Source organism: Chinchilla lanigera, unplaced genomic scaffold (assembly GCF_000276665.1).
Source record: "Chinchilla lanigera isolate Chin_1 unplaced genomic scaffold, ChiLan1.0 scaffold00006, whole genome shotgun sequence".
NCBI classification, from domain to species: Eukaryota; Metazoa; Chordata; class Mammalia; order Rodentia; family Chinchillidae; genus Chinchilla; species Chinchilla lanigera.
Window position 1 is genome coordinate 42633437 of NW_004955407.1, and position 19963 is coordinate 42653399.

At 52.5% G+C, this 19963-nt stretch overlaps 1 protein-coding gene across 1 annotated transcript; it reads right to left on the minus strand.

The window, feature by feature from the left end:
• Window positions 1-221: 221 nt before the first annotated feature.
• Lss (lanosterol synthase (2,3-oxidosqualene-lanosterol cyclase)) lies at window positions 222-19963 on the minus strand (the record flags this gene model as incomplete). The annotated part of the gene is given in 21 exon segments (XM_013505726.1): window positions 222-1715; window positions 2130-2208; window positions 3139-3309; window positions 3890-3970; window positions 4363-4428; window positions 5980-6085; window positions 6692-6788; window positions 7384-7533; window positions 7720-7770; window positions 8606-8677; window positions 9267-9323; window positions 10398-10425; window positions 11001-11098; window positions 11944-12062; window positions 12425-12533; window positions 13113-13248; window positions 16076-16172; window positions 17470-17591; window positions 18437-18545; window positions 19249-19387; window positions 19915-19963. Coding segments are annotated over 21 exon segments (2068 nt in total), but the record flags the coding sequence as incomplete, so codon positions are not given.

A 19963-nucleotide genomic window follows, 5' to 3' on the forward strand; every position in this document is an offset into this window, starting at 1 on the left:
GGTTTCTTTTTGTTATCTTTTATAGTTCTGCATTTTTACATCAAGGTCTTTGATCCACTTTTGTTTTTTCAATATTAGAGACTGAACCTATGCTATGGCCTTCATACTGAGCTACATCCCCAGCCCTTTTGTTTTCATTTTTTTTTTTTTTTTTTTTTAGTACCAGGAATTGAACTCAGGAATTGCACTTGTGCCACTGAGCTATATCCCCAGCCCTTGTTTGTATTTTTGAGACAAGGTCTCACTAAGTTGCCAGGCTGGGATAGAACTTGCAATCTTCCTGCCTCCACCTCCCAGAGCACTGTCACTATAGATGTGTATCTTCATCCAGCTAACCGTATTTATCTCTAACAGTGATCTGATCATGGCTCAGAGTCCCTGGGGACAGCAACCACTTCTGGGACGGATCTGTCTGCCCTGAAGCAAATGAGAGAATGAAAGGTCTGTGTGGAGAACAATGCAGGCTGTACCTGAGGCACAGCCAGAGCTGTCACACATGGGGCCGTGAAGGCTAGGGCTCCAAGGGCTTGGCAGAAGGAAGGTGGCCCAAAGCTTTCCGAACAACCCCAGAGAAACAGCTCTGAGGGTCCTGGGCAGGGGACAGGGTCAAACACGGCCTTCCTGCTAAAGAAGCAGGGTAGGCCAGGGAAATTGAGGAAGTGGCATCAGCCAGGTAGAACAGGTGCAACTCTGGGGAGGCTGAGAACACAAGCATTCATCACATAGGTCAAAGGCAAAGCCAGGGCCTGAACTTTCTATCCTGAACTCTACATGCATGCAAGCAGACCAGGAAGGGTTAGAAGCCAGGATTCAGGGTGTACCCCAAGAGGCATTACCCCAGAAACCTGGCCCTTACCTCAGCTCAGCACACAATTGGCAGGGGGCTTGGCAGCCTTAAAGAGCCCTGGCATTCTCCTGGTCACAGAGTTCCAGACTCGCTTAGCTGGCTCATAGGATGGTGGTAACCACTGTGACCACTCCACCCCTCTCCGCTCCACTACACACAGCTCCCTGCATGTGACAACTGTCAGGATGCTGAAGCACAGGACAGTGGGATCCTCCCATACTCAGGGCGCTTGCTAAGTTCTCAGGCATCCACAGAGAACAAGGGCCCCACCTCGCACACATTCAGCTGGTCCTTCACCCATCAGCATCACAAGGTTGTTGCTCATCCCTTGGCTCAGCACACAAAAGAGGCAGGAGCAGTGGCCTGCATGAGCCTGCCCCAGGGTTGCTCCACAGCAACCCAGGTAAGAAGTGCAACAGTCACAGCTGTTCCCAAGGACAGTGACTGGTCAAGAAAATCCTCCAGAAGGTGCTGGGCCTCAGGAGTCAAGATTGATCTTGTTCCCTCTTCACCCCAGCTATCTCAGAACTAAACCTACACTGATGATCAAGTGTCTAAAGCTGACTATACCCATCGCTGTTCAAGCCTGGTCCCAGACTCCTGCCCACAGAAGGGGAAAATGACAGGAGGCCAAGGCAGGGTGACAGAGAGCTCCACCACCTGGCCAAGATACCTGTCTTCATAGAACTTATGAGAAATCACCACCCACCACCCACCCACCATTGGTAGGTAGCTCTCAAGGATGGCCAGCCAGTACTCTCTCAGGGTACAGACTGGCAAAGCGGCCAAGTGTCCAGATGGGGAAGACATTCCTGTAGCTCGTATAGCTGATAGCGCAGGATTTGTTGAAGACCCCAGAGATGTTCTCCTGGAAAGACACAGAAATGACCACAAAGGCTCCGCTAAGGCTGAGGGCTTGCCCCAGACTGTCGCCCTGACTATGGGGCTGCCCATTCCAGGGCAAGAATACCCAGGGAAAGCTGACTGAACAAGGATGGGAGGCATGCAGAAAGTGAGTTCTCCCACCGAGCCTCATACCCACTCAGACTCACCCTGTGGACCCCATACCAGCTTCTGCCAGACTCCTCTGAGATCCAGTCAAGACTTCGGGACCTGGCAGCCCTACCAACCTATCACAGCCCTACCAACCCTCACAGGCCTCTGGTTAGCAGAATTCACTCACCCCAAATCCCCAAAGTACTCCAAGAGGGACATGGGGCGGGGGGCTAGAAACTCATGTGCAAGCTGGAGGTCAGTGCTTGGCCTCACAATCTTCACATACCTGAGGCCAGTCGCCATTGGGGAGCTGCTTCTCCAGCAAACACCTGACTCCTCTCTCCTGGGCCTCCACATCAGGATGCCTGGGGGAAGATGAGACTGCTGGAGCATGGTGGCTTGGCAGGCTCCTCAGCATAAACCTACACCCTCACCCTTGTGCAGCCAGTGCAAGGACAGAGCCCAAAATGCTGTAGTGATGGTACGTGGGACTGACCAGCCTGTATGCCCTCTTCCCGGGAACCCTGAGAAGCAAGGCCACAGAAGCAGAGGTGAGCAGACAGGGAGACATGTGAACCTAGAAGACAGCTGATGCTGTGGCCTGGCACAAGGTGCTGTTCAGCTCCCAGGACAGGTCAAGCCTCATGTGAACCTAGCACACTGATGCACACTAGGTAAGGATGAGACCAGGATCAAGGGCTCAGCAGGACAATGGCCAAGCAGGAGAGGCCCCTATGTCCTGCTCCATGGTCGCCCAGGCTCTGATACACTTGGTCATGCCAAAGGAGGGTATTTTAGAAAGATTCATTTAACAGGGCAGCACAGATTGGAACACACACATCTGAGTGTGCCCTGCCTGTGCACATGCATCTGTCCAGTAAGTACACAACTGCATGCATGTGCTTGGTGCCAGCGATGTACACAAGAGGCCCAAAACAGCTGCATATACCTGTGCTCTGACCAACACGGCGGCCACCACTGCCACACAGAGAAGCAACCCACAGCCTGCTGATCTCACGCCACTCTCCTTGTTTTGCTAGCCAGTGCTGGCCACCACCACCATTGCAGTGAGCAGTCTACTAGGAGGCAAACCTTTGCAGGGCCCCACTCAGGCAGATGGGATGCCACCTAGCCCAAGTACCAGTGCAGCAGGCCTCATGGAAATACCTCTGTCCCTAGAGTGACAGCTGAGTGGCAATGGAGCCCCATGGCATCATCTTCTCCCACATCTGCACTCAGCCTAGGCCACCCATTCACAATTGAGTGTCCCTCCTCCACCCCACCTGAGCTCCTACCTGACAGCCATCAGCCCCATCAGGGCCCAACAGGTGTTGTGGACCTGGGACTGGGCACTCTGCACATAACGTCGCTGCTCACAAGATTCAAAGTCCTCCCCCCAGCCTCCATCAGCCATCTGCCTGGACAGCAGGAAGTTGCAGGCCTGGGAGACCTCCGCACAGGCAGCCCTGCAGAGATGAGGAGAGTTAGGATGCTTTTCCAGGGAGCCCACCTGTCAGGTCTGGCCACATTAGGGTCCTGGGGAGGGGCCTGTAGGTGAGGATAGACAGACCTGCCTCCTGATCGCAGGCACAGACAGAAATGCTCTGGTGTGGCAGATGGCCTCACTGATGTGGCAGTCTACCTAGGGGCACTTGAAGACATGTCCAGGAGTACCCATGCTGCACCCAACCAAGCCCAGTACATTCCTTGCTCCCCAAACCCACTGGATCCAGAGCTAGCGAGGCAGCTAGAGGCAGGGCTTGAACCTGAGGCCTCACCCTCCTGTCTAGCCCAGCAAGTGGCCTAGATTCTAGCTCTCTCTTACTTGGGGTAGGAGCCGGGGATCAGGCACTGTAGGGAGGGTCTGAGTGCTAAAGCTGTGTGAGGTAGCCCACAGTCAAGGCTCAGGAGCTAGGAAAACATCTTCATCTCAACCTGGAACTCACATCTTCCAAGTTACTGATCCTATCCCATTATTTTAAAATGCTATGTATATTTTAAAAAATCAAACATCAAAGGGAAAAAACACTGTGGACTGGCACTTACCCATCTTGGTAGGTGTGCCCCATGCAGGCAAAAGCTTCCAGGCCAAACCAGGTGCCATAGGTGAAACAAACACCCCAGGAGCTAGAGGGAGAGGGGGAAGGCCTCAGCCTGGGTCCAGGGCACAGGTACTCTGCCTGGGTACACTGGGGCATCTTGTACACAGTGTACGGCTGTGGCTATCATCAGAAAAGCATGTATTAGCCCCTCAGACAGGCATACCATTTCAGCAGCAGCAATGCCTACCTGTTCAGCCACCAGACACAACCACTGCACAAGTGAGAAAGAACCATCACACTCAGGCCACAGGACTTCCCACACACAGCTCAGTTGCTCCCACATGACACTCACATCAGGAAAAGTCAGGCTGTGTCAGGAAGTCAGAGAGAGCTGGTGCAGCACACAGGTCCCTGTCCCCAAGCGCATCTGCACCCACACATGCCAGCACACCACACTTAGCTTGGGCACACACTTACCCCTCCCAGGAGCCATCAGCCTGCTGCTTCTGCCGGCAGAATGCCAGGCCCTGCTCCAGGGTCTCCCTGCAACACAGGCAGTCACCACATGCCATAAAAGCCATAGTTCCTACCCAATTCTACCCTGCCATGGTCTCAGAGTGGGTATGGTCTCCCTTAGAAAACAGATCAAAATATTCAGATGAAGGAAAAAGGGAGCAGCTACAGAACATGGGAAAGGGAAGCAGACTGCTAAGAGCTCCAGAAAAAAATGCAAGAGAACAGATCTGAAGATGATGCCCATGTTGGAAGCATGATCGACAAGCTGAATATGGTGGCACAGCACTCAGGCACGTTGAGACAGGAAGATCACAAGCCAACTGTGGGCAACTTAGCAAGATCTCATCTCAAAATAAAAAACAAGTCAAAAAATAAAGGGGAGTAGAGATGTAGCTCACTGTGAAGGCCCTGGGTTTAATCTTCAGTCTCAGTCTCAGTCTCAGTCTCAGTCTCAGTCTCAGTCTCAGTCTCAGTCTCAGTCTCAGTCTCAGTCTCAGTGTCTCTCTCTCTCTCTCTCTCTCTCTCTCTCTCTCTCTCTCTCTCTCTCTCTCTCTCTCCCTCTCTCATACACGTACACACGTACACACACACACACACACAGACAAATGAGTAACATGACACCTACATTCAGTCAATGATCAAGAGCAGATGGTCACTGCTGCCACCAGTTTCAGCTAGTCACCTATAGGTTCTACTTACGCACAATCCAAACAAGCAAGGGTGGCCCATGACTGAGGGCAGGTGAGCAGCCCCTCCATCCAGGAGGGAAGGAGGGCAGGGGCAACCCTTCCCACAGCCGCCCCCCCCAAGCACTGTGGCAAGGCCTATTCACTTCTCTGAGTGGTTGCTGCCTCTGGGTATGAAAGACTGCTTGATGAATGAAGTGTGTATATGCTTCTCTTTAACATTAAAATGAGGAAAAGAATCCATTTTTGTATTATAACTGCTGTCTTCACCCCCCTCCACCCTCCTGCTCAAAGTTCAGGGACACCAGAAGCAGCATGGGGGGTGAGGAGTATCTTTTTTTCAGTACTGAGAATGGAACTTAGAGGTGCTCTACTACTGAGTTACTTCCCCAGCCCCCAGCCCTTTTTGGAGGGAGTTTCAGGTTTTTTAAAGAGGGTTTCATTATGTATGTCAGACCGGCCTCCTGCCCCAGTGCTGGGACTCTGACTTTATTTTATTTTTAATTTTGAGACAGGATCTTGCTAAGTCATCCATTCTGGTTTTTTGGGTGTTTTGTCTTTTTGAGACAGTGTTTTGCTATGTAGTTCAACCTGGCCTTGAACTCACTCTGTAGCCCAGGTTGGCCTCAAATTCATGGTGATCCTCCTGCCTCAGCCTCCCGAGTGCTGGAATTACAGGCATGTGCCACCATGCCCATTCTGGCCTTTAACTTGCAATTTGTATGCTTCAGCCTCCCAGAAAGCCCAGCTCACTCCCATGTTTAAATGAGCCATTCCCTTCAGTTCCCCTGCTGAGGCAGCCAGGGCCTTGCGTTTGTGACATGCCCAAAGTGTGGCCCTGGCATGGTGGCATGGCCACATGGCAGGTATCCCAGGCCTTGGTCCCCCTTACTTGATCTCTGCTGCCCTGTGGTCTGGGTAATTCTTGTGGAAATACTTCAGTGCCTGCATCACTGCTGAGGTGCACTCCACATACGTGTAGTCAATCATGATGTCCCCTGGGAGAGGGAAGCCTGTAAGATCCACTACCACCCAAGGCCTGTGACTCAGACCAGGTGATTCAGAGCCTATGCCCAGATGTAACCCCAATCTGTGCAAGCAATATGGCTACAAGGAGCAGAATGCTTGCATACTCATCCATGCAGGGAAAGGAGTGGGTTCTGTCAAGACAAGGAACTCAACAGATAGCTGCAGCCCACCTTGAATACCTACTTGACAGACTGGGAAGTAAGGTATCAGAGACCAGAAAAGGAAGGGTACAGTAGGTACCCAAAAGACCCTCAGGAGAAAAGAACCTCCCCTGCTAGACCAGAACCTTTGTGGTGACAAGCAGACATAGCCCAGCAGCCCACAGCACAGCCTTTGAGGGTATCCGCAACTCCCTGCAGGTGCTAGGGGCTGCATGAGGGTGCTCAGGATGCATGATGGTCTCCTGTGGACAAGCAAGACCTGGCCCAGGCTAGAACCAGAGAGTTGGGTGCGAATCCCACGCAAACTCCTGGGACAGATCACAGCCCTTCATCCCTGGCACAGGGACTCCCAGGGTAGCTCTGCCACAGCATCAGCCCTGATCTGTGCACTACCCTGCTGCCCAGGTCACTCACCGAAGACCTCTGAGGGGTTAAGCAATTCCAGCAAGCGGCCCCCCCGCATGGTCTCATAGGTGGCAAACCCTCCGTCAGGATTCCTCATGTTCAGCAACTAAAACCAGAGGGTTATTCTGAGAATGGAGCATGCCTGGAGCCCACAGATCCTAAGACAGCTTTCTAGAAGCACCCCAGGGTGGACAGCTAACAGGGCAGGAGTGGGAGACAGGGAGCCGATCCACATGCTGAGCAAGCCCTCAAGTGTCCAATGCAGCTGCTATAGTCACAGCCTTGTGCAGCCATCTAGCAACAGGCCCTGAGGCACCCATTCACTTGTGAGCACTGACACAGTAGGACAGGTGTAAGCTCCAGGGCCAGGTGTCCTGAAAGAAGTTTGTGCAAAAGTGGACATGCAGTGGAGACCACCAGCCCTCCCAAAGGACATCCAAGAGAGCCACAGTGTAGAAGTAGGCTCTACAGTCTCCAGAACCAGAGCACCCCCAGAGGTCTCACAGCCTGCCCTGGCTGCCAGGGGCAAGCCAGGCTTCAGCTCCATAGCACAAGGCAAAAAGTATATGGCCACCCCAGGGTTCCTAATGCCCAGACCTAATGATCTGGGCATGAGCTCTTGCAGCCTGGCCCCTCTGCCTAGTCAGAAGGTGAGCACTCATGTCTGCAGGACATGAGAGCAGGCGCAGGAGTGAGCTCACCACAGCCACAGCATCACAGAGCCGCTCTCGGGGGATGTGCTCAGTGATACAGGGACACTTTTCCTGCAGGAGCAAGACAGCCTTCAAAGCCTCCGCTGTGCAGTCAGCCACGATCCAGCCACAGTCCAGGGTACTGAAGCAGAAGCCACCCTGTGGAGTGGGACATGACCATCCATAGACACAGCACCCTTCCCCATCTACAGCCGTTGTCTGCACAGCACCCCAGGCATATCCAGGCAGACCTCCAACTCCAACACAGGGACTTCCCAGGGCTACAACCCCTCCCTGGATGCCTTTAGGCTGGGAAAGGCTGAGGGCAGGGAGACACACACATACCTTGTTCAGCTGTCGGTAGTATTTCTGATAGCTGGGAGGATTGTCTGGGACCTGGACAACACCGAGGGGCATAAAAGCAGACAGACATCTTGTCACCAGAGATCCCACACTGTGACCTGGGAGCCAGGTCTGCTGCCAGCCCCAACACCAGCAGTGCAACAAGGCACCTGTAGGACACCAGTCCCACAACCCTGTCACTCTGGACAGAGTTGCCAGAGCACTGAACAACCTTCTCTCTTGCCCCAGCTTCATGGTCCTTCTGCTCTCAAGAGAGAGCTGATGACCTGCCGTTATGATCAGGGTCCAGCCTCCCTTCCACGGCTCCCGTGCTCAGAGCCCATGCAGGCAGAGAACCCCTGCTTGCCCTCACCAGCCCCAGGGAGACAAGCAGCATCTTAGTGAGCTCTGAGGACAGGGAAATGGGGCATAAGGGACCCAAACTGAAGGTAGTCACTGTGGCAGAGGTGTGGGGTCAGCACAGGACAGCAGGACACGATAGAGGATGCAGGTAGGAGCATGACAATGAAAACAATCCACTCGCCTCCGGGAAGGACTGGCTGATCAGAGGCCACCCAAGGTCCTGGGACGTGACAGCCACAGGCTGGTGTCATCTCCACTGGCCTGAGGCACCTCAATTGTGCCAGAGTGAGAACAGCCTCAGGGCTCAGAAACATAGCTCCTGGCTGCACCACAGACTGTCCCAGACCCTGCATACCACTCCAGCATGAACAGTGAACATGTCCACTGGGCACATGTACTGCAGCCCATGCCAAGGGCTGCTCTGGGGTGACGAGGGTAGATGAAGGTGGCAGAGGGAATATGGAAGATGAGAACACCAGCCTGAGGAAGCTGGGCAAGGCAAAGCTATGGAGGGCACTGGCCTCACCTGCGAGAGCCGCATGAACGCATGTGCCTTTTGTAGGCAGGACAGGAATTCGGGCCTGTGGTGTGCACCCGCCTGGAAGACAGCAGCACAGCACAGCTGAGCCAAATCCACCAATGTCCTGGTGACTTTTGCCACAGCTGGGAACGAGAAGCAAACTAACACACACATCTCTGGAGAGTTACAGGGTGCTTTGCTACACTTACCTTTCAAGACAGAAAGTCAACGAGACGTGCCTGGAGAGTGGAGTGAGTAGGACACACTGTCCTGGACAGAAGCCAACCTGTCTCCCAGGAGACCCCAGAGGTCCCCCAGAGGACCTGCCCCCACCTGGCCAAAAACACCCCCAGGGTTCCCCCAACACAATACCATCATTCCTCTCCCGCACTGCTCCAAACACAGCCAGCCTCTAAGGTCCTAAGAGCCTCACATCCTGCCCCATGGGGCATCACCCTGCCCAGTTCCCTCTAGCTGGCTCCTCAGATCCCAGAACCAGCCCACTATCCAGGGTGGCCAGACAGGGCCAGTACTTCCTTGGTGTCACCTGCACAGGCTCTGGTGCCAGCCTTGTGAGAGCAAGGGCAGTGTGTGGTAACAGTGCTAGGTCCCTGAGGGGAGACATGCAGTCCACACACACAGGAAGGTGAGAGGGAGAGCCACATACCTCCAGCAGAGCCTGGATGGCAAAAGAGGTGTCCCATATCTGTGAGCCATTGGTGCCCTGCATGCAAAGGACAGATATTACAGCTGCTGCAGCCATAGCACCTACCTCACCCCCACCCACCAGCTGATGCCCCACTCAGGCTCTGAGCCCTGTGCATCCTCCTGGCTGGCAAGGGCCCAAGAAGAACCTGCCTTCATGGGCCACCAGCCAGCACAGTGACTCAAGGCATTTCTAGGATCAGACCTTCCCTCATAGGACCCCACATTTCCCCCACAGCAGCACACCCATCATAGGATGACCAGAAATGCCCACCTCCAATCAGTCTGGAGTCTGTGTTCTCCAGACAACACCAGATCTCAGGAGGGGCGGGGCGGGTCCCAGTAAGCTTTGTTCAGGGCCCTCTGAAATGTCTGACAGAGCCCTAGGCCCCAGCCCACAGGATGGTCACAGGATCAGTTCTCCCATAAACTTTCCCATGAATGCTTTTTTGGGGGCCAAAGATACCATCAGGCACCTCTGCCCAGAGAGGAATGCATCTGCTGTCCACCTTGCCCAGGGTCTGGAAAGATGCTGTCCACACACTTCTGCTGTATCCAGTAAACCTGCACTCTCCCTCGGAGTGGCCAGGTATCCATTTCCTTAACACTGAGTTCCACAGGAACCTCTGCTGCCTGTCTGCCTGCTGCTCCCAGACCTGGCCATACCCACTGACCTCTCCTCTCCACTCACAGCTGCAGGGATGACCAGGGTGAGCCCAGGGGCCAAGAACTGAGAACAAAACTCCAGTGATTTCCTAGGGGAACCCTCCAAATGACTGCAGGGAAGAAAAGCCCACATCAGCCTGTCACAGGTGCAAAATTAAGTGCTTCTGCAGGGACTGAGCCATACTTAGGCCTGTCACTGCAATAGTTTAGCCCAGCCTCACAAACAGGCAGAAAATAGACACTACAACTACAGGTGGACATGCAAGAATGGGTAGTGATCCCAGAGACTGAGGCACCCAAAGTGCCCACTGCCCCACACAGACTGGAAGACTGGAGGGTGACTCAGCCTCTCCTTTGTGTACTGATCTATTCTGTGAGGAGTCACCTTTGAACTCAGCAACAGTGGCCAAGGCCACACAGCCCTTACCTGCATTTTCATACCATCAAGGCCCAACCTGTGAGGAGGAGAAAAGCACATGTCAGGGATGACCCATAGCCACAAGCAGACACCACACAGGCCTCCCCCAGGAGGCCAGCATCAGCCTCATCACTGCTGAAATGGCTCACAGGCGTAAGGGTCACACTTGGCAAGAAATGAGACAGCAGCTCACCACACGGGGCAGTGGAAGCCTTGAGCCTAATTACCCTGCTGGCCTCATTCAACACCACACTGCCAGAAGACAGCCTCCACAAGTGCACGGCTTCCTGCCATGGTCCTCAGGGCTCCAACTTGTGGCCAGACAGTACTGACGACCTCCCTACCATAAGCCTTCTTACTAATTTAGACCTACCCTACCCATCCACAGGGCAGTTCTCCCTGCCCTCCAGAACCATCTCAAGTTTCTGAACGTGATAAATCCTCCCATCCAGACGACTCCCACACTCCTCCTGGTTACAGGGGTTATTCCCAGGGGCTGCACCTGATGCCCCTCATTGGACGCTGAGGGGTGGGAGGCCAGTATCACACAAGCCTACGTGTCTGTAATCAGCACTCAGCACCATCACCCAGCTACTTCCTGACCACACTCACCAGAGGTAATCAGGGATCCTGGAGATGTGCTCCTGGAATGCAAAGGAGGCTGGCCCATCCACAGCCCAGCGCACAAGCATGTTGATGGTTTTCGAGATCTGTGGCAGACATTGCTGTCAAGACCTGTATACCTCACCTCCAAGCCAGGACACCTCTGCTCCAACAGGAGCTTCCTGAGTGCACCAGATGCACAGCTGTGTCCCTACGGAACAACTCAGACCCAGGCCAGTATCAGGCAAGGTCAAGCAAAAGCCAACTTAGGATGTGGTGGGGTTAAGAGGGTCTGGGTGCCCACAGGTGGGGTGCTTTGGTGCCTGGTGGTTTGCCCAGAGAACCCATGCGTACTAAAGCCCACCTGCCCGACCCAGCTTCACCCCAGCCATGTGCCAGCTTCCTTCCAGGTCCTTGCTAGCCTGTTCACAACTGTATCCCCTGACCACTGGGAATATGACCCCAGGCATGGTGTGTGTCTATCTGGCTTCCACCAGACACGACAGACCCAGGAGGCAAAGCAAGATTAGGAACCAATGAAACACAAAAGCCCTGCCACCCCCACCCTGGGTACCTCTAAATTCTTTAAGACGGCAGAGGATCAACTGTCTGTGATAGGGACTAGGAGGAAGTCAGGGGAGGAATCCATCCCTCCCAGTTGGCCAGAAAGCTCCAGGTGGCCTCAAGGAGCAGGTATCCAGACATAACCAGGTAAGAGCCAGGTGTGGGGATGGGAGGGTGAGCTGACGGGGCCAGGTAGCTTCACAGAGCCCAGGACAAAGAGGATGAGGACAGAAGTCCCCTAAATAGGCCTCCTCCCAAAAGCACTTATGTGCACTCATCGCCACAGAGAAAGGTCTCAGAGGGCTCAATGGCTTCTTAGCACCAACTAGGTCCTCTCTGCCCCCAGGGGCTACATGGAGACAGGGGCCACAGAGGGCAGGGCACTGACCGGGCCAATGCTGATGCTCTTGGTGAACTGGTCATCAGCAGCGATGTGCTCATACAGCATCCGGATGGCCCGGCGCCGTAGGTAGGTGCTATGGAAGCGCTCATACAGGTTCAGGAGTGCTGTAGGGCAGCAGTGTCAGTGGGCACCAGACAGGGGGGATGTCCTGGCCCCAACCTGCCCTTCCCATACAGGGTACACCCATAGCCCTCTAACAGGGAGCAGCATCTGGGCCTCTGCCTCTCTGGCTCCCGCTGCTACTCACTCCACCCTTGCCTGTGCCTCCTCCTCTGCTCTGCCAAAGTAGTGCCTAGGGGGCCTCCTCTTGAAAAAAATCCCACCCAGGTGGTCCTCAGTGCTGCTCAGGACAGGACCCAGCAAAGGTTATTCATTGCCATAAACAGCACAAATGAGCTAATGAGGCCATAAATGAGTGACTCCCTGTCCCTGGGTGCCCAGGTCCACTGCCTTACAGTGTACCTACCATACACCGTGCGCAGCAGCCAGCTGTGTGGTGTGTACAGCTCATCAGGAGAGACGTTGTTTCTCTGTGCTGGCCAGTTGATGCTGGCATAGTCCTCCACATAGAGCTCCTAGAGGGTAGGTGGCACTTTAACCACTGGCGAGTCACCAGACACACCTCCCAGACACAAAGCCAACTGGACTTCAGCCAGGAGTGGCCTCCAATTGCCAGCCCTAGCCACTGGGTCATGCCCTTCCCATACATTGTGAAACACTTACCAAATAGCCACTGTGGAGTGAGGCCCGGATGGCTCAGCTATGTCAGGGCCACTCTGAGGAGTAGTCTGACACCCACCCTCTCTTCCTTCCTAAAGACACAGCCCAACCCCCATCCTGTACTCCACCCCATCACAGGGCCATTTCCAAGGACACAATTATACACATGGGTTAGGACTGCTCAGTGGGTTGCACATCCACACCCTGAAGCTCACAAATTCTCCATGGCCCCAGGACATTGGACACCAGTAACTGCCTGGCCCACAGCACAGGTTCCTCTGGCCAGAGCTTGTTTATTTCTGTTTACAGGAGAGGAAGTGGAAGCTCCACAGGGCCCCCAGGGTGGGGACCCCAACCCCAAGAATGTGTGCCATCTGTCTTCCTGAGTCTTATGGGTCTTTTGTGACAAGGATCCTCAGGGTCAGAGGGCTCACCTGGCGGAGGCTCTGGACCAGTGGGTCCTCCGAGGCACTAAGGCGGGTGGCATAGCAGTAGCTCATGGGCAAGTAGACCTGCCGGCAGTGACACCAGAGAGTGGAGGGGTGTGCAGGCATCCAGGAAGGAAACAGCCTGGGGGACAACACACGTCAGTGAGGGTGCCCAGGACACTGCCCCACTGTCAGCCTTGCAGCCATGGGTCTTAAGGGTGAACACACTCCTGTGGGTGCAGTGAAACCTGTGTGTTCACCTCCCAAAGAGCTGACATCCCCTCCTACCCAGCATTTTGTGTTCTAGGAGGTGAACAAAGGTGGTGACCATCTGGGGTTTAAAGTACTCTTCAAAAACTTTTAAGCCTGCTTGCAGCAGTGTTGCACGCCCATAATTCCAGCTGCTCAGGAGGCTGAGGAAAAAGGATTCCAAGTTTCAAGCCAGACTGGGCAATTTAGCAAGACCCTGCTCGAAAAATAAATAAATAAAAAAGAGCTACGGATGTAGTCCAGTCATAGAGTACTACAGATTATGACCACACAAAACGAATGATAAAACAGTTAACCCTGTCAACCTCCTCAGTGCCTCAGTACTCAGTATCTACTCACACAGGAAAAGCCGCACCAGCTTCCCAGGGCAGTGTGCCCCTGACCTCCCATTCTCTCCTCTCACGCCTCCATTCTTGTGCACGAGTGAGGGTCATGACAAGCCACGCTGACTGACCACACTCCCTGTTCTCTAAATGTGAGCAATAGGCCTCAGCCTCTTCTGCTCTCTTGAGGGCTTATGCACTCACTACAAAGAGCGGTTTTTACACCCCGAGTACAGTTTCCAGCTTTTTCAAAGCCCGACTGACTCACAGTCTCTGGTCTTCCATTTCACCCCTTGTCATTCAACCTCCGATCTATCCCCTACCCAACTTCAGCAAGGAACAGCAGCCCACTAGTGACAGTGCCGCCCACCACGGACCACGAGAGTCCGGCCACATAGGGACACAGACCAGACGCATCCCCAACCCCAGCCTCCAGAACTCATCCCTCCCACCATGGTGGCCACAATGACCACCATTCTCAGGGCCTTCCTCAGCCTGTTCTCACACAGCAGGTCCTGCCCTGCCACCTGTCAGCAGCAGACAACTGAAGGCCAACATGGCTCAGGGCATCTCTCCAAAAGGCAAAAGCATTCCACCTGCACCATACACAGGCAGCACTGTCTACAACCCCCATCCCTCACCCAACACCTGCCAGCCCTCCCACCTGTTACTACATAACCTGGCTGTGGAGCTAAGCCCTTGGTCCTTGTTTCAGGACTCTGCTGTCCTTAGTGGCTCCTTCACGTCCTGACTTCCTCCATCAAGTCACCTACCACAGGGCCTTAACACCTATTTCTACAGTACTCAAGGGACATGGCAGGGGCTTTGCCTAGGCTCTGAAGTTCTGGGGTCCTAATTCCCAATATGTATATGGGGTAGGATCATAACGTATGTCGAACATTTAAATTTTTTTAAAAACTAGGAGAGTAAAAGACACATTGTTATTAACCTCCCTCAAAATACTTACCCACTTGCTTTGAAAACACTTACCCCATTGTTCTTGCTATTTCTTAAAGCAGTTCTAAAGTTTTGGTTTTATCTTTTTGAGACAGGGTCATTACGCAGCTCAGGCTGGTCTTGAACTCACTTTGTAGCCCAGGCTGGCCTCAAACTTGAAACAATCCTCCTGCCTCAACCTCCCGAGTGCTGGGATTACAGGCGTGTGCCACCATGCCCAGCTCAGCAGTTCTAAAGTGCTCTTTCACCAGATCTTTAATTGTGCTGTTGTAGCTGCCTCAGTGTTCTGAACTGATTCAAAACTGTTACATTTCATGGTCATTTTGACTTTGGGCAAGAGCTACAAGTTGTACTATAGCAAATTTGTAAGTAAAGTGGACAACAATGTATCACGAAGTTTTTATGAGCCTGTTTTTCTGCTGGATTGTACTAGGCAATGGCATTCACCATATTGCTGGTAACACATAAAAAAAAAAAATCAAGAAAAAGGACATCCAGAACTGCTCACAAAGTGGCAAAAACAATTAGAAAAGCGTTGGAAGTCAGGCAGAGTACTCTACAGGGGATTAATGATAATGTAGCTTTTACTGTAATAAAGTTTTGAAATTTAAACATTCACTGCATATTTTTGTATATGCTGGTAGCACTTTATAACACTGGGGTAAATGTTACCATAGAAGTGTTTTCTAAGGAGTGGTCCATAGCTTTTATCTATTGTCTATGAAACAGCAACAGATGCTGGCAGTAGATATGAAATTCAAAGGAATGAGCAGGTGTGGTGGGCACAGCTGTAATTCAAACACTTGAGAAGCTGAGGCAGGAGGATCACCATGAGTTCAAGGCCCCCTTGGGATACATAGTGAGTTCAAGACCAGCCTGAACTGCACAGCAAAAAAAAAAAAAAAAAAGAGATCTTTTTGAGATCTCCTCTCAAAAAGCCAGAAGAAAGAAAATCTAAGGAATGAGCACGGTTCCATTAAACCAAACCTAAAGATGCACACAGAAACATGCATGGATGAAATGATATCCAGGACTTGACAAACATTCACCCCAAAGTAGGCAACGGGAAAGACAGATGCAATTCTCACATCGCATCCAAGGGTAGGTAGAAGTGTGCCTTTTTATTCTACTTATACACACTCAGGATTTTCTATAATTACCAGGTACAAACTACTGTCTACCCCACAAAGCCTGAGCTTCCTTCTATGCCACTCTATGGGTTCTAGTATTGCACCACATCACCCCACACACAACATACAACTGGTACTAGGGTCAGACTCCTAGCACCTTTCTTTCCCCTCCCTCCTGCCCAGAAGGGAATCCTGATTTCATACATCCGTGTATTTTAGTGGGGTAAGAGCCTCTGCTGGGGGCCTGACCCACCCGACCAGGCCCACCAATCTACAAGGGCAGGCATACCACATCTCAGGAAACAGGGTGTTGAGGCCTTCCCAGCTGTAAACGTTCATGATAGCCAGCCAAAACTTCCCCCAGGAGGGGATGGCTACAGCACCACCTAGGAAGAAAACAGGATGTCATCTGCCTCCTGTCAGCACAGCCAGCCCTACTCTACCCATGAAGACTGGCCTACAGGGTCAGGTGAGCCACTTCTCACATCAGCTTAGAACAGTCTGCTGCAGGTCCTAAACACCAGGTGACAAGTGGGTTCGAGAGTGACCCAAGACACCAAAACAGCTGGGTGGAACCAGCAGCATTCCCAAGAGTATATTCAATCCCAGGAGAGCTGTTTGCAGCTCTTGCTTCCAGGAAAGAGCACAAGGAAGCTACCTGTAAGGACACCTCATGCTCAGGAGATGGAGGGGCCCAGATGCATGCAGTGGGCCATGGCCACACACCCTGGAGATGGTCAGGAGGGAGTGAAAACGCATGCTTGGGTCTCCCTCTCAGACCAAGCCTAAGCTGTCTGTGCTTTCCCACCTGAGAGACAGTCCAGCACAGGTGAATAACAGGCCAGATGCCAGAGCAGATCTGACACTCTTGGGCCATGTCCAGGGCCTCCCCCAGCAGCAGCTGGTGTCAGGTGCAGTGCACAGCAACACTGAGTTGGACACATTTTATGAGAAAGTTCTGGCTTGACCCAGGTGTGTGGAAGTCAAAAAATACCCAGGTAACTACTAGGCAAAATGTGGCTCAAACATGTTCCCCTACCAGGCAGGTGCCAGGAGTGCTGGAGAGAACTACACCCTAGGAACTCAATGTGCTCACAATGAATTAAATACAACAGTGACACACAAAGAGTGCTGGACTTCATGTAAATGTGTTCAGAATACATTTCACAAAGAAATCCCGAAGAAGTGACATTTGAGATACAAGCTAAAGAAAAAGTTGGATTTTGCAAAACTGCAGGGTGGGGGGTGGAAAGTGGGATAAAAGGGTGCAGGACATGGCAGCCCTGAGGTGAGATAGGGGTCTTTTTTTTTTTTTTTTTTTTTTTGGTCTTTTTGAGACAGGGTCTCGCTGTGCAGTTCAGGCTGGCCTTGAGTTCACTTTGTAGCCCAGGCTGGTCTCAAACTTGCAAAGATTCTCCTGCCTCAGCCTCCCCAGTGCTGGGATTACAGGCATGAGCCACCACGCCCGGCAGGGCTTTTAAATTTTGCCAATTCATGAGACAAGGAATTACCAGGTTATTAATTTGCTATTTAAAAAATTAAGCAATTAAAATTTCTGCATGTATTTACTTCGACAAATTCTTTGTTCATGTATTTTGCCCAGTGTCTCCACTGAAGGTGCATCTTTCTGACTCTCATCTGTAAAACCTTGTAACAATGGTATAACATAAATTCGTTTTCTACCTTTTTTGTGAAGGATGTTCCGGGCGCGTACCAAGTTGGGATCATCAGGCCCAATACCCAGGATTCTGAGAGCCACGTAGTTGAGTGCAGTCCCAAACACTGTGGATTTGTCCTCAATGTGCCTATGGAAGCATCAAACTGGTGGGAAAATGATCTCTGTCTTCTAAGAAATAAAAGCCAGGCATGATACATAGGCCTGTTATCCCAGCATTCTTACAAGATGAAGCAGGAGGACTGCAAGTTTGAGCCTAGCCTGAGCAATTTCAACAGGACTCCATCTCAAAATAAAAATGGCTTTGCAGCTCAGTGCAAAGGCCCTGGATTCAATCCCCAGTACCAAAAAAAAAAAAAAAAAGGTGCTAACATTTTAAACAATAAAAATAATGTACTGCTGGCAGTGAAATTTGCCTAAGAAAGAAAGAAACCTAGAAGACCTCTAACATGGCGTGACAGCACAGGAATCACTACAAAAAGTTCACTCACCTCTCATGACTTGAGTTGCTCCAAAATCCCCTAGGCTACTTGTCCCACCCTTCTGCTCACTTCCCACACGTGAGTCAACACATCTGTCCCAGTGCAGTCTGTGTGGGCAGGGTTCCTGCTCCCAGAGTATGCCCCACACCAGGAATGGACACTGAGACAGAAGCTGCTGGGCACCCTGCCACCAGAGTTGAAGGCAGTTTTTTCTGCCGCCATGATGAAACACTGATGGCTTTCACATGGCATGTGGGTCTCAAAGAGGCCCTTAACTGACCGTGAAACCCATTTACAATACCAGCTATGAAGGGCAGTCCAGCCTGCATGTAACTATCAGCCCATTCCCTTCTTTCCAGGTTCTCCCCCACCTCACCCCAAGCCTACAGCTTCAGTCACCCCACTTCTCAACAGCTGCCTAGAAACCTGAGGACTGCCTACACAAAACCACATGCATGCACAGGTGTATATGCATGCAGTTGGGCATACTCACAGGCCCCAGCCACCATCAGGGAGCTGCACTGACAACAGGTACCGCACCATCTCCTCCCTGTATCCAGCCGGCAGAGGGATGCGTGCTACATGGCATGTGATCAGGAGGCCTGTGTGGCAGGAAAGATGACTCAGCATTGCTAAACCCAGGTTCCTTTCTTCTTGAGGACCCCCACCCACACAGGGAGCTGTCCCCATGGGTTTCCTTCTCATAGAACTGAGCCCAGGAAGGCCATTTCTCCTGGGCTGGATCAGGGATTTTGGAACACACTTCAAGAGACTGCAACACAGATGACACTCCCAGCACTGGACCCACAGAGCCCACTGAGCTATGCCTGACTTCCACAGCAAGGTCTGGGACACAGAAACACCAAACAGTACACAGGACCCTAAGGATGCTTCCCATGAGTGTCCTAACGGCCCAAGAAGTGTTAGCATTCAAGATCAGTGGTCCACAAGGGGAGACTAGGTCTTGTTCTAACAAATGCTGAGAAAACAAACACTAAAGGTCAAGCCCAATGGAAAAACATTTAGTGCTTATTTGTATTTTGTTTTGTAAACTTTCTAGAAACTCCTATCCTTTGCAAACAAGGGGAGCGAATACCGTTCACAAAGAAGCTTCCTTCCTAGCCGGATCTTCTCGAACGTGCTATGGTGCTCTACGCCTCCCTTTATCCCCAGCCCTCATGTAGAGATGCCATCATCACAGGGTTTGTTTTTATTCGCACGTGCCATTGGTTCACCACCGCAGGCCAGGGCCTTAAGGATGAGCCAAGGTAACCTTGCCCTCAGGCTGGGGCAGCATGCTCCTACCTGGCAGGAGGAAGAGTGGGCCACCATAATCACCCGTCCAGTGCCCGTCCTCAGCCTGCAGCCCCACGTAAAATGTTACACCGTTCAGAGCCCCTTCGTGGGCTGTGTGAGCTTTGGGCAAGTCTTTAAAGTAACTGTTCTACAAAGGGAGAAAAAAAGATGAGATCGGACGGATCGGTGGTGGGGCCATCAGAACTCTCCCCCCACAGCCCAAGTCAAACTAGTGAATCGAAGCTACTTTAAGGGCCCCAGCGGCCAGTGTTTGATGACAGCATTACACCTCAGCAAAGAAAAAGGGCAGTTACATGGTTTTACCGTACAGTTACGGATCTGCACCTTTCTTCACGACTTCCCCACTGCGTCTTGAGCACGCCCAGCACCCACAGGCTGGGGTGGGGCCGCGACGGCCACGCAGCTTGGCGAAGCGCTCGGTTCGCTCCCGGCCCGTGCCTGACCTTCACTTTCGGGCACACACCAGAACACAGTAGCGAACAAGTTGTTTTTGCGAATAAAAACAAAGTCACAACTACCCCTCCAACTCCTCTGGCGATCTAAAGTGATGTCAAAATGAAGTGCCTAAAACAAAACGTGGGCCGTTCCCGACGCGACGCGGCCGGACCCTCCGTCGCCTCCCCGACCGAGACTCCGCGCGCCGCCGCCACTCACCGTGTCGAGCCCCAGCGCGTGCGCCTCCAGGCCGCTCTGCGCGCGCTCC